General features: G+C 33.6%; 1 protein-coding gene across 4 annotated transcripts in view; it reads left to right on the plus strand.

Moving 5' to 3' along the window:
• LOC123523129 (zinc finger protein basonuclin-1-like) overlaps positions 1-24,938 on the plus strand; it is a 71,504-nt gene that overhangs the window by 26,112 nt on the left and 20,454 nt on the right. For 2 of the 4 annotated variants that reach the window (XM_045300778.2, XM_045300776.2), the window contains exon 3: positions 16,220-16,240. The exons of the other annotated variants lie outside the window; for them this stretch is intronic. In XM_045300778.2, coding sequence (XP_045156713.1) covers positions 16,220-16,240 — 21 coding nt within the window. The remainder of the gene's footprint in view (positions 1-16,219; positions 16,241-24,938) is intronic. 4 annotated transcript variants of the gene reach the window in all.

Genomic DNA, 24,938 nt, shown 5'->3' on the forward strand with positions numbered 1-24,938 from the left:
GATGCTGAAATCACATATATGGAGCAAAGAAATTTCTGATTGTCATCAGTGGGTGTGATACCTTAATTAAGATTATCCTAAGGTAAAAATTGGCCATCTAGCATGATTGGCACACACTAGCATGATTGGTCATATGACACTAAAACTAATAATTCAACTGTCACTTCAGTGCAAAAAGTAGTTAATTTTTTCTCTACATCAGTACAGTTAACCAGTACATATGTGGCTAACTGTTTCCTAATGTCAGTGTAGTTAACCAGTGCAAAAAATCATGGTTAACAACTGTTTTATGTCAATGGAATTAGCTGGTACAATATGGGGTTAATTGTTTCTAAATGTCAATGCAGTTAAACAGAACAAATTGGAGTTCACTGCTTCTTAATGTACAAAAAGGGGTTAATTGCCTCTTAATGTACAAGAAGTGGTTAACTGCTTCTTAATGTACAAAAAAGGGGTTAACTGCTTCTTAATGTACAAGAAGGGGTTAACTGCTTCCTGTTATCAGTGAAGTTAACCACTTTTGCAATAAGGTGATGTCTTCTTATATTGAAATTGTCTCAGAAAATGAGTGAGATATTTTTTTTATATATTTACACAAACCAGGATTGAATATTTTATAAGGAAATAGAAAAGATAGGGACTATGCAAAAGATCGGATTAATTAATTAATCAGTTGATATTTTATAGAGGATTTGAGTACAAAATAATTATCTTAAAGAGATATTCCATTTCAATATTTTGATTGCTCTGAACTGGTGATTTTGCCTGTAAATCACAAAGTTATGGCATATTTCAATTAAAATTAAAAAAAAATCAATTTCTATGAGGAAACCTAAATTAACTGAAAGTTGATAGCATGGTCTTGTATTTAACCCTTACCCTGCTAAATTTCTATAATGAACTTGTCCATCTTTCAATTTGGACAATACCATTAACTGTTAAAAGGGGTACTTACCAAAAAGATATCGACTGAATGGCGAACAGTGCAGACCATGATATCCGTGCAGGCTGATCTTTGTCTGCACTGGTCACAAAATGCAGAATTACTTGCCGCCAGCAGGCTAAGGGTTAATTTTATGATACCTATTTTGAAGGGGTGAAAATTCTTCTCTGTTTTATAGAATCGCAGTTAGACCACTTTTGCTTATATTTATAGATTTGTAAAATTAATTTGCTCGGAATATTGTAATTTCTGAAAAAAAGAACTTCAAAAGTAAAAAAAAAAAGATTTGTTGTTGGAAATGATAGAAAAATACATATTTTAGGAACTTAATATATATATTAAGACTTTTCTTTAAAAAAAAAAGTCAAAAAAATATATTGTCCACCTTTTTTGAAATTTTTAAAGGAAAGCCTTAATTTCTATAATTTCGCTTTTATCAAAATATTAGTGTTTTGTAAGAAAAGGGGCATAATAGTATTAAATAGCTTCTGGATTTATCTCCCATGAAAACTAAACACGGTGGTTGGGGGAGGGGGGGGCCTGAATACAGGGAAAAAGTAAAACTATATTAGAAAGTCAACTGTTTTGTATAAAGTATTTGCAGAATTTTTACCAGATGTAGCAGTTGGATGATGATAAATCCCACAGAAGCATGTTGTGTCATCAGATTACCATTAAATCCCACTGGGGCTTGTGTGAACGGTAACATGACACTTTCAGTGTAAACTGTTACTTGTCAACAAAAATTGACACCATACCCTGTTTATCCTTGATCCCATCTGCAAATAAACTCAGTACTGGTAGATGTTGGTGATTAGAATGTTTAGAGTAGTAAATGATAACAGTCAAAGATTACCAAGTTTTGCTTTGCTTAAAATGATTATATTTAATTAGCCCTGATTAGGCCTTAAATTATCAGTATTTAGCAGAATCCTGTTTTATTTATGAGAAGAAAAAAAAACAATAAAATTTAAGTTACCTATACATACAAAAATACCGGTAACTTGGAAGATGGAGTGCAGATACACAAAATCCCCACTGCTTACTTTCTGCTAAGCAGACTTTGGTTTTTCAGATTTCAAATGATTTAAGTTACAAAACTTTTACAGTTAAAATTAAAAGTTTTTGTAATTTTTTGCTTGAATGTAAGAAAGACAAAATTTTGTCTGCCTTAGTCCAATTTAAACCAGCATTTTGGGTGGGATGGAGCTGGTGGTTGGGTTGCTGGGGAAGGGTTTTGAATCTTTGCAACCTTAGGCTTAATGTCTTTTTGGAAATTTCTTAATTCCCTTGAATTAATTGAAATGGTTACTTTTCGAAAATAGTTAACCATTACATAATCAGTGAAAACGGTATTTTGATAAATTTTATAAGATGCTGATGATACAAAAGATTTATTTGTGAAAAAAAAAATCCTGATTTCCCCAACATTTTGTTTTGTAGCCTTACACATTTATTCTTTTTAAATGACCAGTCGGGTTATAACAATCTTTGACTGGTCTGTTTTTTCCTTTTACAGAAGTCATATAAAGAATGCTGATTTGTTTAGAAAGCGAGCTCCGTAATATCGCATGATACAGGGTTATAATCGTAGCCTTTTAGATGGAATACCATCAGCATTTATCATAAGCCATAATTTTCCGAAAAGCATATTTAGAAAAATTAATGTACCAATTCAGTCCCGCCCCCAGAAAAAGTCAGCGTTTTAGTCCTGTCTTATAAAACTTGTTCCACTAGCGAGCTATTACGGTGAAATTTCTTTATGTACTGGGACATCACGTCATTGTAACATTTATTTATAAACGCCATCTCTACTTAAATGCTTAAGACCCATTTGTGTCCCTATATTTATTAGACAGAACCCGTACATATATGGACCAGAAAGATATAATTTGGCAGATTTGCCGCGCCTGCACTATAATCTGAGTCAGACAAATGACGCTCAATGACAGTCCTCTAAAATACTCAGATCAATATGAAAAACATAGCGGACATTTTTGAGAGGAAAGTTTGGCGTAATTTGTAGTTTTACATGGATTTTATGGGCTCACCTCGAGTAGGATGGAATACTAAATTCATAAAGGATGTTTTAGGACATTTAGTTGTCGCAGATCGTCATAAATTGCTGCCACGCTCTCAATTTGTGACGGTACAATGTCAAGATTGAGGAATTCATCGTGTTTCATTACCCTCTCAATATTCCAGTGATGACTGCACATAGAAAGCATCGTAAAAATATTTTCCTTTTGGGACAGACAACGGGCCTTGAGACAGTAGGAAATAGCGTAATAAATACACATAGCCATTACTTAAGGACGACAAACTGTAGTGTCATAGGCCAAAAGTATTTGTTTGTCTGAATAAAGTATGAGCTATACTGTAAGAATAACGGCATTTTAAGTTTTTTCAGATATCAAAGTTACTTTACAGATAAAATAACAGTTTTTAAAAATAAACTTACATTGTCATCAAAAAGTCTGACATATTCATCAATGTGTTGTCAGATGTTGTTTCATATATTTTGAAAAGTTTTGGTATGTTAAATTAATAGTTTATATTCTCGGTTGAAATCAATTTTGGAAAAGGTTCATGTGCACATCTGTGTGTTTTTGATTTGTATTTTCTTTCTAAAAAGTTTCAAATAATAAATTAAAATCATATTGTAAATATCTTTACAAGGGTATATCAGGATTTTCTCTAAATTTAGTAAATACTCATTCATAAGTCTTAATTTCTGACTGCTGAAAAGCTCTGAAAATTTATAACCTAGTCTTATAGCAATGTTAGTGAAAAAGTGCTAAATGTGTAGTTTAATTAAGAAAATTAATTGAGTAAAATGATGTATGATCCAAAGTTGACATATCCAACAATAAATACAATATAATTTTAGGGGACCAATTTAGGTTATAAAAATAATTGTATTATATTTGAAATTCATTCAAGAAATGCTGCACAATAATTGTGTAACTAAAATCTACCTACATTGTATACAAAATCATCTTGTTCCTCACATTTGGCATTTTGTCTCATTTTCTCTGTTGAACAATTAATTGTCAAGAAACATTGTGACAGTCATCCAATACAATTATACCCTTGCTGATCACATTACGCTGGCAAAGTAAATGACTTTAATTATTCTAACGCTCTCTGTTCAATTAAGGGTATCGTCAAAACAATTAATTGTTACTTAAAAGTTTATGGCCTCCGCTGCCTGTGACAGAATAGCTAAAACTAATAAAAGACAATAAAAAAAAGACATTTTCTTTTTCGTCAATTCATGTCATGTGACATTTAACGAACTGCAAGACTTGTTTTCTGGTCTTCTGATAAATATAAAAGATAAAGCCGCTATCACAATTGACAAACAATTGCTTCTGTAAATGGGTTCTAAACTCACTAGGGACAAAAGACATGGTCCAGAAAATAGATTTTCCACTGAGTTGCACAAAGACAAAATAAAAATCAAACAGTTCCGATTTATTGTAGAGGCCTGCTTGAATGGTATAAAAAAATGTTTGCGACACTTGCTATTTTCCCTTGCATCTTGAGAAAAAATCAATCATTGAAGTGTCTGACGGAATTTATCATTTGTCACATGGTATAATTCATGTCCGTATTTGGGCAAACACAATTAAAATTGTCAATACTTATGTTCCTGAATCATATGAATGTCTTGCGATACTGCGACAGTTAAATTAATGTCCGGCGTTTCTTCCTCGACCCTAATTTCCTATCACAAATTGTCGCGGATCAATAGTAAAAGATTATTTATCATACCAAGGTGACACATGTTATTTTTGTTCATTTCGGTGATGGGAGATTGCTTTACAAGGGACAGTTTGGATAATACAACTTGAGGAAATTTCATTTGTTCCGCGATTTTATTAGCCCTTGGCATGCGATGTAACAAGAAAAATTGAGTGAAGCTTGGTAAACAAAACTGAGATTGCTGGTATCAAAGGACTTATTTGTCATACAATAATTGAATAATGTTTGAGAGATTCCATCGTTAAAAAAAGTAAATATAAATACTGAATGATTTCTTGTTGATTTATGATGAGAGTTGATAAATTTTGAAAATGGTAATGAGAGACCCAATTTAAGTATTTAAGATTAAAATTAATTTATCACATTCAAAATAATCTGCAGCTCTAACTTGTTTTGGTAAACAGCTTTGGTTTTTGTACTTGAATGTTGAAAGTAATATTATGCATCCAGAAATATACATTATTTGCAAAATTCCAATATAGCGTTAAAGACATCGTGGTCAATTCGTTGACTTGAAGTTAGATATTTACCGTCACTTGACTATTGGCATCAGGAGTCCAGTGATAAATGCGTTGACCAAACGATGACGGCTGGATCATCAATTTCTGTGAGTTGCCGTCCAATTATATTTGTCTTGTACCCCTATCTTCTGTGCCAATATCATAAAATGATCCGTCATCCAGTTATAGAGTAGAAGACGGAACTTAATCGTCATTTTTGTTTACACTTCACTGATCACTGTGCGACATATTGGTATCAGACGATCAAACACAACTTGAAATTGTGGCGAAACTTACAGACAGTTTGACAGTCTCATTAAGGACTCGCGAAGATTTTGGCCATATTTGTGTTTTATTTGATCGCTTCAACAAGATTAGATCAGCGGACGACTCTAATGTCACAGACTTCTGACGAACAGTGAACAGTGCACAGAATTAACACAAATATACACTGCCGTACAGAATGCGGCAAAATTTTCAGAAAACTTCAGTTGATGCTAATAGTATCTGTCCACTTACTTACAATATTTAAAGGTGTCTAAGACTGGGTCTGGTTATTTTATCCCAAATGAGGGTCACTTGAATTTGTACTGTTCAGATTTAATATAATGAAGCATTACAGGCTTTCACACATCAAAATAACTTGTCACCATAGCAAAAAAAGTGGATAACTGCTTCTTAAGGCCAATGCACTTAATTAAATGCATTCCAATATGATATCTAGTAAATTTAATTGATTGTTACACAGTTTTTACCAGTGAGAGAGATATGCCAGTTTAGACCATAATGACTTTCTAAAAAAGTAATGCTTACAAGTTCTGCATGTTCTTTCTGAACATTGGCATTTGAATATTTCATTCCTGTATGTCATATTTTTAAGCACCTTCAAATTCTGGCATTCTGGGAAGACGTGTTTTTCAAGTTTTGCAGGAAAATCACATAGATAATTCCCTGTCAAACATAATTATGTTCCCGGCCATTTGTGCCATCAAGAATTTGGAACATGTGTTGGGATGTGTTAAAAATTTCTATCAGGAAGTCCTAATTATGTTTACATTTGGTTTCCCTGGCAACCGGCCATCATTTTCGGTTCAGGTAAACAGAAGTTGGTAAATGTCCTGGGCTTATGTGCTACCTTATCTGACTGATAAAAGACAGGCGCTCTGACAAAGACTGGCTCTAGATACTCTCCAAATTGTGTGTGCTCTTCAATATTGGAGATACGTAAGATTTACATGCTCTTCAGTATTGGGAATACATAAGCTAGGATTGTTGTACTTTTAAACTTTATGTAGTATGGCACTGGTAATTATACTGTATTTAAATTTGCATCTAGACATAACTTATTTAAGAATGATATATATTTCCTTTTCTAAATGGGAGTAATTTTTAGTTCCAAAATAAGATTAATTACTGACATTTACAACTGTCCCATTAAGAAATGCAGATATTTAAATTTTCACCTTTACTTCATATATTATGATAGTAATTTTTCTGTAAAGAAAATTGAAATATCGCTTACTGTAACTTTTCTGTAAAGAAAGTTGCAATATCGCTTAATGTTTCATTGACTGAGTTTATGTGACTTGATAGTAGGCAGCATTACCGTATTTACCCATTTACAAGAAGATCCTTCCATTAGACGGGTTCCTTAAAGGCGTACGCTAGAGTCTCTGTATTTGAGATGGGCGAAATTTTTCCCAATAATAGAAGTTCTTTAAACTTTGGATATTGAAGGACAGTCATCAAAAAAACAAAGATATGCAATAAAAGTTTTTGGTCACTAGTACTGAAAAAAAGTTATCTGCCCTTGAAAATGGCATTTCTTTGACTCTAGCGTACACCTTTAATTACTTTAAAATATGCAGTATTTAACAGACTCTTTTATAAATACTAAAGTCAGTGACACTGACCTCCATTAAATGAGGCAACATATTAGGTCAGAATTTTAAGGAGAAAAGCCTTGTTTTGTAGGCAAGCAAATACAGTATATGCTTTGAAAATTTGTGCTATACAACCAGTTATATTCTTTGATATATAGATGATTTAAATTCAAAAGTTGCACTGTACATGGATATCTACAAAAATAAAACTATTACAAATTTTACTCAGTATACAGTTACTATAGTAACTCATGGTTTCTAGGAAAAAGTCTTGTCATAATAGAAAGGCATGACTGTTACTCCTATAGGATTTAAACTCTCCGGCATGTGGATTATCAATTGTAACACTTCCACACCTGTTTTCAGCATAGGAACAAATCAGTAGAAAAAAAAGTCTGTCAGAGAAAAAAAAACAAGCACAACCTATGGGCCAGTCTATACTTACAGAAGCTGTGTGCACTTGATTGAAGAATGTTTTACACAGAGACAGTATCAGATTCAGTTAGCTTCTGGCTTTATCACTGGGCTTATCAGCTGGTGCCAGGTCATTTGGCAGAGGACTGTACCTACAGGCATAAACACTTTAGAAGGCTTTTCAGGCAACTATATCATAAATATAATATATACAGATATACAGATCTTGTCTCTGAAGATGGTATCTCGGTACCAGCCTGCGTCTTGAAGGACTTGCCATAAAAATCATATCACGTTGTTAATATCAAAAAAATACAAGATAGCTGTCATATTAGAAAAATTGTGGCGGAAAAAAAAGAGTTTTAATAGGATCATATGCATTTTTGATATGTAGATGGCTTATGTTAGAAGGCATATTTTTTTTTATTACTCAATTAATATTTTAATCATGTTAATCGTAACCTCGAAAGAAAATTGAACATAAAGATTATCAAATTGGCAGACGACATAAAAAGAAATGTTTTTTAATACATTCTTCAGTCAAAATTTTAATGGTATTAATCGTACCCTCGTAAGAAAATTGCACAGGAAGATTATCAAATCAGCAGATGACATGCAAATGGAATCTTTTAAAGTGATTGAACTTACTAATCCTTGCTTATGAATAATAAATTGGCACTGACAATGACAGAAAAAAATAAGACTCGCGTTGTTTTTTTTTCTCCATTTCTACGTTTGCATGACAAATAACTGATTTGTAATCAGCCATCCTACTTGCCCAATAGTGTTAATATGACAAATTGATAATTTTGACTTCCATTTGTGGAAAGACTGTGATCTAGCCTGTCATGTCGTAAATTTTCTTACGACATCATCGCTGACCTCTATACCTCAATATTTTACAGAATTTCCATAATTCTGTCAGAGTAATTATTCATCAATATCATGGGGTATATTTGTCTCGATAATGTCTCTTTTGAATGATACGACTTAAGTGATTCGATGTGAACTTTTATCCAAAACTGTCATATTTCGGTAACGACTTTCGATTCATAGCTCCACATTAACCGTCAGTTATACCGCAGCCTTAATTATGACAATTTTTCTTCCTCCTCTCTTATTACTGCTTTTGCGATATCATTCCACATCCCTCAGTCGCCTCGTTGATCACATTTCATACAAAATTTGACAAAGCCGTATTTCACGGAAAAAAGAAATGACCAGTTTGTAGGAAAACGTTTCAAAACAGATTAATTTGTATAACAATGACATTTTATTGGAATGCTCTTCAAGAGTTCTTCAGAGTTTCTCATAATGAGTTGTTAAGGACTCGAAAGTCAATTGTCATACACAGAGCTTATTACGAGTCATTTAGTTTAGCCATAAACTGCCTTCTGGGGACTGCATACAACAAATTAGTATTAGTTTCACTTGTTTAGGTATTGTCCTGTAATATCATTCAATTCACTAGAGAGAGCGACATTATTAAAAGGCTTGCTGGTGATAATCAAGGAAATATTTCTGACATTTTCTTGGAAAATAGTGTGGAATCAACTGAAATGATCAAAGATGTACAGAAGTGTTGAACAGTTTAAAATAAGGCTCTGTTTACAGGATTTTATAAACGTTTACATGATCTTTCAAACTCGAAATAATACCATTTAAACGACAATCAATATTGTCATGACTTTGGCTGGATTTTTCCCTTCCATAACGGAGGGGGGCGGGCCACAATCATAAATGCATTATTTTATCAAATTAAACAGAAAAAAATATAAACAATTTAAGGTAATTTATGGTAACATTTTTGCAAGTTCAGGCTGTTTTGACGTTTCTTTGCTACTTTTGGCACTTTTTGATGCGATTCCATTGCAAAATTTATTTTGATAGAATCAAATTTAGCACTGTATGCCTTCTTACATGGTATAAGTCCGTCCCAATTAAGGAATTTATCACTTATCAAACGTGTGCAAAAATAGCGACTTATTGTTTACCAAAAAAGAGACATCTAATATTGTTAACAGGCAGAAAACAGTTTTTTTAGCAGAGAAAGAATATGATGGTTGGGTGATCGTTTCGTTTAATCAGGTAGAAATGTTGTAAATGTTTACCAGTCAAACTAGACACAGACTCATTTAAACATGTAAACCTGGGAGCCTTAAAGTTCTTTGAACTGATTGGTAGACATTCATTTTTTATTAGTCCTTTTACCTGTCTGTCTGCCATCCCACCTTTTCATCCTTTTTTTCTTGTCCAGACCTTGCTCTGTTAGTCTGGGGGGGAAAAAAATACCGTAGATACCCATGTATAATGCGCAGTTTTTTGACCCCCTGGACCACCCCCAAATCGTGGGTGCACATTATACACAGGTATAGATGATTTTCCTACTTCAAAACAAGTTTGTTTACGATTTTCGCCATTTTTGTTAAGTGAAACTGCTCTCCGCCCTAACTGTCTACGCTAAAATCTAAGATTGCTGTTACGTTCCGTAAAAGATTGAGTGGTTAATTTTTCTTTCAAACAAAATTAATTTCATATAAATTTAAAAGTATTTTGATGAAAGAAATATTAAAAAATCACAAATATTATGATACTAATTAAAGATCGAGTATTATCTTTAACCGAGATCAAACTGTGAACAACAAAACTGACATGTCGAGGTGACACGCTATTTGCCAATAATTACTGGCCATTTGATCGTAACAAAAAGACTATCACACCTTTTGTTATCGGTTTGAATTGAGAAGCTCATGTCATTTTGAAAGATACCATTCCCAAATATTGAAACAATTGCTTTCTATTTATTCAAAATATTTAATTTAAAAAAAAAAAGAAACGACAAATATAACGATATTTTATTAGTTTTATTTTCGAGAAAACAAAAATCATTAGTACTGCTAGACCAATGCTGCTCTCTGCCGCTGAGGTAAAATTTATTACTGGTGTCGATGTAAACTCTACTTTCGTTTTCCATCCACCTCAAAATTGACCAAAAATGTTTTTTTCCCAGGATTTTGGGCTAAAATGTTGGATGCGCATTATACATGGGTATCTACGGTATCTTACTGAAACTGATAATTTGTTGCAATTTTTGCCAGAAGGTTAAAGGTCAGATGAATAGTACCTTTTCTGATGAAAAAGACAATTTTCTCTTGTTATTTTTAGCTTCAAGAGTGTGCTGATATACAACATAACAGGAAATTCAGCTGTGATTGGTGTCATAAGTGTGGAACACCTTTCTTGTTTACATTTAGCACCTGTAGCAATTAGGAATGCATGTGATACAAGTTATCTTGTTCAATTTAAGCACAGATTGATGCTGCCATGGAAGCTTCACAGAGTACTCTTCATTTTAGGTGTACTCTTCATTACAGAGGTACTCAAAATTTTGGAAACATCAGGGGTGTGAAAACTTCCTTGGCATTTCATTTATTACATTATTTAAAACATATGATAACACTTTAATTTCCCTATTAACAGTGAGTCGCAATTTTAACCTGATACATTTATGTTTATTATTTCTCAACAATATAAATACAGCAGACGCGGAGGACTGTTTTCATACTAATTGTCAATTTGTACATCTGCTTAATGACTTTTCCAAAGCATTACATTAAAAGAGCACATTTGAATGAGGAAACTATGGTATTTTGAGGAAGTCATCTGGTTTAATAATCAAAAACTGTATGAGTGACGTGTAAAGGTAGATACGAAATTTGTCATATCATATCTTTGCCATTGAGGTGATGTCCCAAACAACTGTTGATTGGAAAAACAGAAACTAGTTCAGTGAAATACAAAAAAACACACTCACATTCCGATTATCTATGTAAGTTTGGCATCCCACTGGAACTTACATTGATTGTATTTTTAAGTGTTTTTTTTTAACCTTTTACATTATTAATTTGTTTTTTTCTTACCCACCCATAAGGTAGTTAATGCACTTTCAGATTTTTAAAAAAAAAATAAAGTAGAATTTTATTTTACCCTGATTTTTCAAGGAACTATGACATCTAGTTTGTTTGGTGGTGAATAACATAACAAATTTACATTTTCATGCATGGTGCATGGCAGAATTTTACTTTATTTGTCTGAGATTTATACGAGAAATGATTTTTCTCTAGAAAAAAAGTATTCAAATGTTAACATTTTAGTGGTTGTACTTGTTATACATTAAATATTTTCTCAAATTGTCAGTCTGCCCTAGGAATAACTGGTTTACTTGATTATTAGAATAAGCTGAAGATCATGTCAGTATATTGGAACAATATTCCTTGAACCAAGCCACTCTTGTCTCTGGTTTTAACAAGCAGGTGATTTTTGGCACAGGTACATTTTGATAGATTAGAGAGGAGTGTAGAATCGACATGAACTTTTGACAAACTTGTGGCAAGACAGGAAAGATGAAACTAAACAGACAGCTGCCAGCCTATGTTTTTTTGAGGTTCTCGTATGGGGAAGAAATCTTGCCAAGAATTTTGTGACTTTAGTCACAAGAATTTTCAAAAAGTATTGTTTTGTCTATTTCTGTAGTTTTCTCGACAAAATGTGTCATGTTTAAGTGCTTTTCAGTAAATAAATTGTTAATGAAGCATACCCTGTGACTAAAATAGTTTTCCCTCTGTCCCATTAAAATCTTTTGGAATTTTTTTTCTAATGTAAGGTCTATAATAGAAATTGAACTCCACTAATTGTCTACAACAGAATTACAATAAATGTTGATTTGTTAAATGACCTTTTTAGTATATGAGCCGTGCCATGGGAAAACCAACATAGTGGGTGTGCGACCAGCATGGATCCAGACCAGCCTGCGCATCAGCGCAGTCTGGTCAGGCTCCATGCTGTTTGCTTTTAAAGCCTATTGGAATTGGAGAAACTGTTAGCGAACAGCATGGATCCTGACCAGACTGGGCGGATGCGCAGGCTGGTCTGGATCCATGCTGGTCGCAAAGCCACTATGTTGGTTTTGTCATAGCACGGCTCATATGTATAAAACATGGTTGCAGGTTTTTTACTTTGAAAAATGTAGCAAAACTTGTATTTAAAGATTGCAGCCAAATCATTACTATCTGTTTTACTGTGAAAGCATCAATGTTGATGGGGGAATAATTTTCATTGATTTTGTGGTCGATTCAGTTCCGCAAAATTAAATCCCAACGAACAAGTAAAATGCCTATTCATTTTCATTCCAAAGATTAAAACCACAAATTAATAACCCCACAAACAAACATTTATATTTGTCAAAGAATTTGTATTTTTTAGATTATTGCACATCTACCCAAGAAAGTATATTTGGTCTTCTTATTACTGTACATTTATTTCAAAGCTGTCAAGGCATTGCATTCATGTTCTGTAAAAAAAAATATTCTTTCACAACTGGACTAAAATTTAAAAGTACAACATTTGCAAGTTTCATCAGTTAAAAGCAGTTATATGAGAAATCTGGCTATTAATTTGTAATGGTCTCAGATTATGATTAGAATCATTCAGTATCTGCTTGATTAGTAGCAACTTGATTTCCAGAAGATATTCTGCTGATAAGGACCAGGAAGAAACCAATTAAGGGGGCACCTGTCCCCAAGTTAACTTCTGAGAAGGTAGCGGAAAAACTTACTGGATAGATCTACTTACTGCAAGTTTGTCATTTAGGAGGAGATCTAAGAATCTTTTGGAAATTGCACATGTCAGATTATAAAATGAGCAATGTGCAACAGAAGGGTTTAAGGACTAATTTATTGAACATATTTCATATTTGCTACTTGTGATAAGTATGGAAACTGTTCTTTCTGACAATGCTCCTAGAGAATGACAAATAATTTGGTAGGAAAATCACATTTATTAGCTTATAACTTTCACATTTATCATCACTATATAGAAATTCACATTCTGGTTTTGTGTACATATTTCACTTTCATTTTTACTATATATATTATGTTCCAAGGTGTATATAGGAAATACTCGATCATAATGTCACTATGTAATGACCTTATCCTATAAATCTAAGAAAAACAGAAAGTTGAATTTCATACCCCAGTATGTATAATACTAGTGCATAAAACGTTACAGTTTGTTTCTAATTAAATTGGCTTCGTATATTATTCTGTGAAGTCATCATGTTTTGGCGATGCTGGTTTATTGTTTTATGCAATATGCGTTCCCCTAGGCTTTCTGTATGTATGGAAACTGTAGTTTGTCAATTTCTGACATTTGTCATCAAAATTATGTCTCTGCTGAGAATACATCATAAAGGTCATTAGCGAAACAAAACTTATCATGTGCAGTTAATACTCTATGATTATTACTAACATCAATGCTGTTATCATCATTGGGACGGGTGTCCAGGGACCCACGTGCTTTCGCAGTATAACATTGTTAGCGTATCACTGTCTCAGGGCGACGATCAAACAATATCAGGCCCCGTTTGAAGTTATCGTCGACTGATATTGTCACCAGTGTACACAAGCAGTAATTTGCATAATAGACTTTCATAGATAGAGCAAACTGTTTTACGAGGACCTTAGGTATTCTGGCATATCGTGTTTTAGCGTAAGCTTGGTAAATATTGCCAAGTTATGTCCTGAAAGTGCTCCCTGGAAGAATTATGTTAGGGGGATAGGAGATAAAGTTTTTTTATGACATTACGGCTCTGTCAATATTGACAATACTGTCTTTTGTCATTGAGAGCCCAGCGAGACACTTTATAAAGGCATTATTGGATGACAATGGTCGACCAGAATAAAGGTAATTAAAAGACCTTGTAGTAAAACTGTCTGAGAGATGGTAAAATTCCAACAAAACTTGTCAAAATAGGTGGTTTGCTGTAGGAAATATTCTCACTTCTGAAACGGGACTGTTGCTTTGTTGGTACTAAAATAAAAACAAAAATGTCAAGTGTGCATTACATGTTGAGAATTGTCACACCAAAATAATTGATGTTTTTGAATTTTTGGTAAAACAGTAAAATTTGATGTGAACAGAAGAAGTGTGAGCATTACAAAGAGTAGAAATGCTGTGTGCAGTTCTGAATGTAAACAGGTTTATTTGAACAACTTTTCAAACAAAAGTTATATGCGTAGTAAGCTATATTGTCTTTACAAATACTTAGTCGGGGAGTTATGCATGTCAAATTAGACTATAACTAAAGTTTAGAGCCCAGAGTTACGAAGAGAAATTTCCTTTTTATAAGTGTAGGTGGTGGGAAAACAGCATCAGAACCTGTTACTGTGGATGTATTATAACTTTAACATCACTTTTACACAGACATAAAAATAAATATTTTATCTCTGTTTATTAGACTTTGCTTGCAGGTTATACTTTAGAAATGATGACCAATGCTTGCTATTCACAAGTATTAAAAATATACATGTTCTTGTCAGTAAATATCGGCAAAAATAAAAATGTCACAAGTATTATCAAATCAGCTGTATTGAGCTTCATTGACTTCATCATTAATAGAAAAAGCAAAAAGAAAAAAGAAAAAAAAAGAAATATCACTTGTAGCATTAAGGCTAACTTACACTTCTATGTTGTGGAGGTAGAACTCATTCTTACAGTAGTCACAAAACACACATGTCAAAAGTTACCATTTTTAGCTCATCTGATTTTTTGGAAAAAAATGATGAGTTATTGTCATCACTTGAGCGGTTGTCGGCGTCGGCGTCGGCGTCTGCGTCGGCGTTGCCTGGTTAAGTTTTATGTTTAGGTCAGCTTTTCTCCTAAACTATCAAAGCTATTGCTTTGAAACTTGGAATACTTGTTCACCATCATAAGCTGACCCTGTATAGCAAGAAACATAACTCCATCTTGCTTTTTGCAAGATTTATGGCCCCTTTTGTACTTAGAAAATATCAGATTTCTTGGTTAAGTTTTATGTTTAGGTCAACTTTTCTCCCAAACTGTCAAAGCTATTGCTTTGAAACTTGGAATACTTGTTCACCATCATAAGCTGACCCTGTACAGCAAGAAACATAACTCCATCTTGCTTTTTGCAAGATTTATTGCCCCTTTTGGACTTAGAAAATCAGTTTTCTTGGTTAAGTTTTATGTTTAGGTCAGCTTTTATCCTAAACTATCAAAGCTATTGCTTTAAAACTTGCAGCACTTGTTCACCATCATAAGTTGACCCTGTACAGCAAGAAACATAACTCCGTCCTGCTTTTTGCAAGATTTATGGCCCCTTTTGGACTTAGAAAATATCAGATTTCTTGGTTAAGTTTTATGTTTAGGTCAACTTTTTCTCTTAAACTATCAAAGCTATTGCTTTGAAACTTGCAACACTTGTTCACCATCATAAGCTGACCCTGTACAGCAAGCAGCGTAACTCCATCCTGATTTTTGCAATAATTATTGCCCCTTTTGGACTTAGAAAATCATTTTCTTGGTTGAGTATTATGTTTAAGTCAACTTTTCTCATAAACTATCAAAGCTATTGCTTTAAAACTTTCAACAGTTTTTCACCATCATAAGTGGACACTGTACATCAAAAAACATAACTCTATCCTGCTTTTTGCAAGAATGATGGCCCTTTTTAGACTTAGAAAATCACGGGTAGGACAATATTTCTATCACACAAAAAAAATCAGATGAGCGTCAGCACCCGCAAGGCGGTGCTCTTGTTCACTTTGCTTTTTCTTCATTCACAATGTGATTTGTTAGAATGTCGTGTTCACATTTACAATTTATTTTTAATGCAGAATATTTTCTTCTATTAGCTATACAATCAGATGCATATGGTAAGTTTTAGCCACTTCTTTCTGTTTTTTTTATGTTAGAGTAATTGTTCCTTTTATTTTTGTCTTTTCACTTCGTTTACATGAGTTTTGTTGTTTGCTTTTATTATGATTATTTACCTTTGGTAAAATTATTCCGCCACTGAGGCAGAAGAATCATTTTGTATCTGTATCTCTGTTTATAGAAGTTACAATTTAAGGGTTTAATGAAAAACTGTAATAACATAAAAAAGTAAGAAGTTTCGACAGTTTTCCATTGAGCCCTCGAGATTGTTTAGCACTGGAGCAACAAAATTTGTGTATTTCTATGAATGTAATGAAGGTTAGTCAAGAAAATCAAGAAAGACTCGGAGAAAAATTTTAAGGTATTTATTGTACTGTGTTTTTTAGTTTCTCCACATTCTTTTCAGTTATGATGTCACCTATTGATGTTATTCATATTTCTGTCAGATATTCAAGTAGAACTTTTCAGTGGTTCCAGCATATTGTAAAATGATTTGAGAGTGATTCCCCTTTAGTCTAATTTTGACACTCTTAAAATTTTGTAAAATTGCATTTATTTTGCAGTTTGGTTTCATTTTTCAAAAGCTGTTGCTTTGATATCACATAAAAAAATTACAGATATGAAATATATAATTATAAAAAAAAGAAGTATTTCCCTTGTGTCTAGAAACTTTTGTTACTGTATTATTTATCTGGCTGTATTTTCAAACAATTTGACATGGAATCCAGCAAAATATTCAGAACTTGATAGACGTTGGTCTCTTTTTCATTGTCAGAACAGCATGATCAGTTCACATGTTAACAAGACTAGCAAGTGTACAAAGATGCTGTTAATTATTGGAATTGATTCTGGCAGAGTACTTCAATCAAGTAAGCCCCTTTAGTCTTTTGAACAGGGTGTGTTTGATTTATATAACAAATGCTATTTATCTGTGCTCACTGCACATACAGCACTGACAGTGTTTTCATGCATCATTTTGAAGGAGCACTTAGAAGCTGACTTATAAGCTTGTTAGTGCCTTTGGTAATAATGCCATCAAACATTTCTTTTATATGGCTGTATTCAATAAGTATATCAAAAATGACCGACAAAAATTGGTATATAAAATAAAAATCAGATTTTCTGAGAAAAGGAAACAATTTGTTTTACATGGATTGTACACTGATGCAGAAAGAAGAGTCCGGTTTTTCGAAAAAATTCCCCTATTGTCATATACCTTCCGTCTTCCGTTATTGTTTAGTGTCTTTCTTTCTTTATGATCTATATGATGGAAGTCACAACCACTTTGGAGTTTTTGTTTAGATAGTCAAAATTCTTGTTGCCGCCCAGTCCGCTATCAAACACAGCAGAAGCTTAGCAAGGTATTTTAATTATATTTTCATGTTCGCCCTTCAGGTAAACATTGATTGAAACCAGTTTTTGAAATAAAAAATGCTTATACATATGAGGGATTAATACTCAAAAGTTGAAACATCATTTTCACTTTTTAGTAGCTTACATAAATGTGTAAATTCTTTTTCATTCAAATTTAGGTGATCGTTAGCAATCCTAGTGCAGGATTATGTTTATAGCATAGCTGTTAATCTCTGTCTTTTTTACCTCCTTTGTGAAGATGCCATACGTTTAATTTACTAATTACTGTATACTCACTGGCAAACAGTGAATCAAAGACATCCGCCTAGCGTCAGGAAGTTTAGAAAAAACTTTGATGGGTAAATCTACAATATAGCTTGTGCTCAATGGGACACCCACATCTGATTGTTACCATTATATGAATTACTGAAATAATTTTAAGACAAAAATTAACTCCGCATGTTATATGGGTAATTGATTAAACACATTTGCGCATTTTGGCATGCAGGACAACTTCTAATTTTTCGAAAGAACACAAAATTGATCAAGTTCAGAAAATGTACCATTATTGCAGTATTAAGCATCTTTTACGATGACTGGTTTCAATATATTTGCAAAATGAATTTTACGACTTAAAGCTTTTCTTCCCTCATCTTCTTTATCCTTGGCAACATCTTGTGAGGATTAAGGGGATGTAACTCTAATTATAACAGCGTCAGCATAGAGAAGTTAACTTGTGTCCTCCAAAGTACAAGGTCTTAGTTAGTGCTTTGATGTCTATCATAGCAATAACGGTCTTCAGACTAACAGTAAATTACAATTAATTGGCTACAGGTTGGAATGTGGTAAAATTCTTTCAATCTGTCCCTCCTGTGCCTTTTGTTGATGTGATAATTGGTGTTTTTTTTTCTCTCTTTTATTTTTTACACTTCAAACTGTTCTTTCATTTCCTGGTTACTGGTTCCTGGTTACTGTCTACATCAGTAGACGACACTAAGGATAAAAATAACGAAGGCATTAGAAGCGTGCGTTAGTTTGCCCCAAATACTTCGACTTTTAAAGAAGTCAAGGGATTCCATTGAAATTACACAAATGTCTAGCATGGCGGTGTATAATTTAATATATACAAGTCAGGTCATTGTTTCAAAGCTCTGAGTCAAAGACCCTTATACTAAAGGCAAGGGCAGCTCTGAACTTATTAGAACCATGTCCTCTTTTCCATCAAAGAGCCAATGTACAGTATTAAGGTCATTGAAACAAGAAAACAATTTATCGTTATTTTATTGTACCTATTTTAATCTATAAAATATATTTCAGAAGTCTGCTAACAAGTTCTCTTTCACCAACCTTTAAGAAAATATCTTGCATTTTATGATATAATATAGAACAGCGTTTTTTCCACGTCTGTCAACTTTAAAGTCATTGGTTTTATTCCCTAACTTGTGATTCGTGCAAATTTAATTTCTAATTCAAATTCAAGACCTGTCAATGAAAATTCTACTAAGACAGAAGACAATCAGGGTACAATTTAATAAAATCTGCATCAAAACGAATTGCGTATTGTTTTACGTTTGTCTAAAATTGGTAATATTGGTATTGTCACTTGGACAATTTGATTTAAAATCGGCTAATTTATCAAGAAATAGACAGAAAACACGCGAATCTGCTTATCCCGCTACTCAAGATTTTCAGGTAATTAAATTCTCCGAAAAATGACACAATAAAGAAATTGGAGTGTCGCATGTAGTGGGACTGTTAATCGGGAATGTCTCAACATCGGTACAATGGCGCTTTGTCTTGTAATGCGAAGTAATGGGTTTGAAGTGAAGGGTAACAGTGTAAAATGATCCTAACAAACCTGACTAATTTGATGATTGGCGTCTCTTGAAGGAAGTCAATCAAGAAGAAAGAATATTGTCGTACCATGTTTGCTGTATAGTGGTACAGTCTTTTGAACAAAAAAGGAGTGGCTGTTTAAAAGATTTCTCCTATGCCATGCTATGGAAGAAAAGGGACAAAACACCTTAAGAGCAAGACAGCAGAAGTAAAGGAGCAAAATGATGATCTCAGTGAAGGACAGGAAGATAACCTTAAAATACAATTTACATGATGGCCATATAGATGAAAAAATATGATGGCCAAAAGTTACCAAAATTATGATACATAGCATGGTTGGTCGTAGAAATGGACATCATAATGGCAGAAAGAAGACAGCGTTATGGCCTTAAGGATGACAGCATGATGGCATAAGAATGGCATAAAAACTGGCCTAAAGAATTGGACTGCGTAACGGCTTAAGGACTTGGACAGCATGATTGCATAAAGATGGCATAAAAAAAACCAGACAACATAAAGGCATAAACAGTTGGTCATCATGATGGTATAAAGACTTGGACAGCGTGATGGCATGAAGGTGGAATAAAGAATTGGACAGCGTAATGGCATGAAGGTGGAATAAAGAATTGGACAGCGTAATGGCATGAAGGTGGAATAAAGAATTGGACAGCGTAATGGCATGAAGGTGGAATAAAGAATTGGACAGCATGATGGCATGAAGGTGGAATAAAGAACTGGACAGGGTGATGGCATGAAGGTGGAATAAAGAACTGGACAGGGTGATGGCATGAAGGTGGAATAAAGAATTGGACAGCGTGATGGCATGAAGGTGGAATAAAGAATTGGACAGCGTAATGGCATGAAGGTGGAATAAAGAATTGGACAGCGTAATGGCATGAAGGTGGAATAAAGAATTGGACAGCGTAATGGCATGAAGGTGGAATAAAGAATTGGACAGCATGATGGCATGAAGGTGGAATAAAGAACTGGACAGGGTGATGGCATGAAGGTGGAATAAAGAACTGGACAGGGTGATGGCATAAAGATGGAATAAAGAATTGGATAGCATGAAAGCCTAAGCAAATTGGTCTGAATGTGGACTGTATGAGGCCTAAAGAAATGAACAGCATGGTGATCTAATTAAGTGGTCATCATGAGGGGCATGAAATAAAGAAATTAACATTGATAGCATAATAGCCTAAACAAGTGGACATCATAAGGGGTAAGTGGTCATTATTAATGACCAAACCAAATGGTTCAAGGTGGCTTAAAGTAATGTGCATTATGAATGAGAGGTCAGCATCACAACTGCCTACCTTGGTAGACATCACAACAGCGTATAGAGTTCCTTAAGGGGTGTTCAACACAGTGATTAAAATAAATGTACCAGCTGCTGGCCAAAATAGACAGAAATCATGTTGGCCTTCAGGAATGGACATTGTGATGACCTAAAGAAATGGATATCACTGTTGCTCATAACTAGAAAATGGGAAGAACTTCAGTGCTTAAATGTTTCCATGGTGACAAAGGAATTGCTGTTGATTAGAGCTGTTTCTTCAAGGGACTTATCAAAAGAAAAAGGGCTTGAGAAAGAACAAGGCTTGAATAGCGGACTACTTGATAAAATACTTGATATAATGAAAGAACAATGTCTGTGACACAGGATCAAAAAGGAAGACTCCTGGAATACTTAGAACCAGGAAGTGTTCTTATTTTCCAGTTCCCAAAATGTCTGGCAGCTACATATTCATAACAAGAGTAAAAAGAGCTCAGGAATTATTTTCCATTATTCCCTATTACATAGAAAATGAGGGAAGCATATTTTCAAAAAATCATAAGAGAATTGTCTAAGGCTGCAACAGATTATGTTTATGAGATGCTCGCGTTGACAAGGGAATGTGGAAAGGTGTTTAACTCTCGTAATTCTCCACTTATACCACAATCACCTGATATGAAACTGTAATAAGGAGAAATACTTTCTGGTTTTGTAATTTTCATTTGCATGTTACACTAATGTAACACAGATTTGTCAGTTATTAGTAGTGTTGTCAAATTGTTTAAATAATCTCTACTCCTATTTGATTGTTTAAATAATCTCTGCTCCTGTAATCTCTTATTTTTTTTAGGCAGGTAAATCAGAAGTTAATAGTTATTGTGATTTTTTTGTGCAGAAATATTTATAATATGATGTAGGTAACTGCAAAATCATTATTATTTGTTGGGGACTAATCTTCATGAATTTTTCGGATTCCGTCATTCAAGGCAATTAAATGGCAGTGAACAAATAAATCTCTTTTATTTTTAGAATTTTATAACAATGTCATGTCTATACGAATAAGACATATTAGTGAACTTTGAACCCACAAAATAAAATAATGTTTATAACATTAAAACACTGCAATAAAGACATCTGAAAATAGTCCATTTTGTTTTCCTCCCTCCCATTTTAAATTTCAGTGATGCCAGAATTAGGATAGCCTTATACACCAATGTTGTACATGCGGACAATCTGCCTATGTTTTATTACATAGACAACATGAAGAAAATTTCATTATTTGAATAAAAACATCAGATTTCGCAAAATTCTTTAACTTCATAGGGCTAGAAAATCCTGTATTTTTTACCTTACAATTTCCTGATGAATATGATGGATGTGGCAAAGAATTATTGATAATGGTAGAGCACTCTAGTATCAGAAAATCTAACATTATACTTTATTATACACATGTCTTTTGAGTCGGTTTCCATCACACTTGATTCTGCTCGTAAACTTTTATCATGCTAATGTTTCACATTATCCCCATGATCTTTGACTAAGTCACTTGCGGACATAATTTGCAGCATTTCTTCAAGATAAATACCTCTTAATGGCCCAATTTTACAAAGAACGCTGTGCTTCCAAGCCACCTTTAATTATCCTCAGAGTTCCTTCCGTTTGAATTTATTGTTTGTAATGGTACATCAGCTGACAGTCCTAATTAAAACCACTCCAAAGGACACGTCTTGAGGCTTCTGTTTTTTTGAAAGTTTGCCCAAGATTTTGATTGTTTCATGGCTTTTGGAAACATTTCTGAAAGAAGTCAGCACCTTTGTTTATAGGCTGAGAGAAAATGTTTATAGATTACAAAAGTTTACGTGACATGTTTTTTTTGCCAAGGTAAGTCAATGATTTTAAATAGCAGTGTGTGTAAAGAACCTGATGTTGTTCCATAAATTGGACACAGATGATGTTTTAACGTATATTTTTGCAAGAATAGCAAAAATATCTGTCTGTTTGGTCAGTCTGCCTGCTTATCTGAGACAAAATTGCAATGAAAAAAGGGTATTTTTGTTGAAATAACTAAATATTTTTAGTGTTTAATTGTCTGGAAGACCTGTTTATTTTTGGTACTCTTTAAAGAGAAGGTAACGGCTTCAATAGTCGAAATTGGAAAATCGTAAATTTTGCAAATACAAATTTTGTGATCTGCCGTGGAACGTATGATTATATGGCCTCCTTTTATCAAAGAGAATATATACCGGTACTTTTGATATGAATTTTCATATCTTTAAAATGAGAGTCCGGAATTTTGAGCTGATAGTTTGATGGACCAAATCTGTTACATTTTGTTGGAGTATTTTAGGAAAGTACATGATATGAATGGTACTGTCTTGTATTTAGAGAAATCAAGGAAAACGTCAGACCAGATAATAGGAGTGTGATCTTACCTCCTTGAGTAGAGAGTTAAATGTGTTGGTTGTCAATCAGTCTAACTTCCATCATACAACAAACCTGACAGCTGCTGCTCATCTCTGCCATTTTTGTTTTCAACTGTCGACAGCTGTCCAGTTCTGTGAAAATTTTATGATGTTACACTTTTTCTCTGATTTTTTTCCCAGGACTGATAAGCCATTGTCTTGTAATATATTTGACAAACCTACATTCTTCCAACATGAAAAGTTTTGTATAAGTAGTAGTGGTTTTTGTCTATAAACCACAAGTTTTTTAATAGCAACTTTGTAAAAAGTTCTTTCCTGAGATTTATATAACTTCATTATCGAACATTACTAGTTAATTTTTAGCCAAATTATTAACTATGCTATTCAGCTAAATTAATTTATTCTTTGAAACAAGGAAAATACAGGCTTTGACACTTGCATCACTATTTGATTTCAGTTACTCACGAGTACTGGCCATATTCCGATTTATTCATTATATCAATATATATGTCACATGTTTTCAAGCTTCTAAACTCTTTTTGAGACATACTGCAGTCAAAATGTGGGTTCACAAGAAATATTATTTGCCACTTTTTGTGGAACAGTTTAATACCATCTTAAAACAGATCTTGTAACAGATCCTTCAAACATGCTGGAAAGAAGTAGAGGGAAAAAGCATGAGAGATTTCCAGATCTTCTGACATGGTCACATGTCCTGATACATAAAGATTCTGTCTGGGAAAGTTTAGATGGGGATGATAAGACAGGCCATGCTTCTGGTCATTAACGCCTAGCCATAAATTTTCTCACAGTGTCCTAGCTTTGTTAACTTGTTCAGTAGCATCTTCAGTGCTAATAGCTTCCAGTTTTACCCGGGTAGCTTCTGGTTTTACCTTACCCGGGTAGCTTCTGGTTTTACCTTAGAAGTTGGGGTTACTATTACTAGATGTAGGGAGTTTTGCCCTAGTACTCCTTTTCCAAGCAATGTTTAACATCTGTGTCAGACATATTGCTGAAAAAAAGTCATTTTAGCCACATCGAATTAATGGAGAAACAAATTTTCTCAGAACTTAGTTTCCTAAGTCATCAGCTGAGTCTCCAAAAATTTAATACATTACTATTTCAGTATTGGTGATTGCACTTTTGTGTTGTCTCTGGTGGCTTCCCTACTTCTTTTGAGAAAAAAGGTAGATTTACAGTTAAACTTAATTGAAACAATATTTTGGCAAATAAATCAAAGTAAAGATATAACTGGAAAGAAACAACTGTCAAGCTTTCTTAATGCTTGATTGAGAGTGATGATTTGAAACCAGTCTGTCTAAGCAAAAAAAAAGATTGAACACAGTCTGTCTACGTAAGAAAAAATTTGGAACCAGTCAGAGCACTTCCTGTGAGACAGTTCCTGTTAATTACAAACTCTTACAACACTTCTCGTTAAGTAATTGCATCTTGACGAGTTTCACTAAAATTAAAACAACAAACTTCGACTAATGATATACAGATGGCCTAGCCTGACTCGTGCCGTATTAAAAAATCTACTTCAAAAACTTGATCAGTTTTCAAGTATTTTCCTGTCAGAGCATATGTTCAGGGACATTTAGATGCTTTTTGCGTCACTTTCGGTCATAAAATTTTGAAGATATTTGAAGATATTCAGAAAATATTGAAGAATTTTTCGGAGATCTTGACGGCACAATATTACATTTGTTAGTTATCTCTCGCTCACCTGTGGAAAACATATTCCGGAATCAATTTATATTTCCGTGCTGCAATTATGTCCTTGAAATGAATGGCACACACAATCGTAGA

This window comes from Mercenaria mercenaria, chromosome 8 (genome assembly GCF_021730395.1).
Source record: "Mercenaria mercenaria strain notata chromosome 8, MADL_Memer_1, whole genome shotgun sequence".
NCBI classification, from domain to species: domain Eukaryota; kingdom Metazoa; phylum Mollusca; class Bivalvia; order Venerida; family Veneridae; genus Mercenaria; species Mercenaria mercenaria.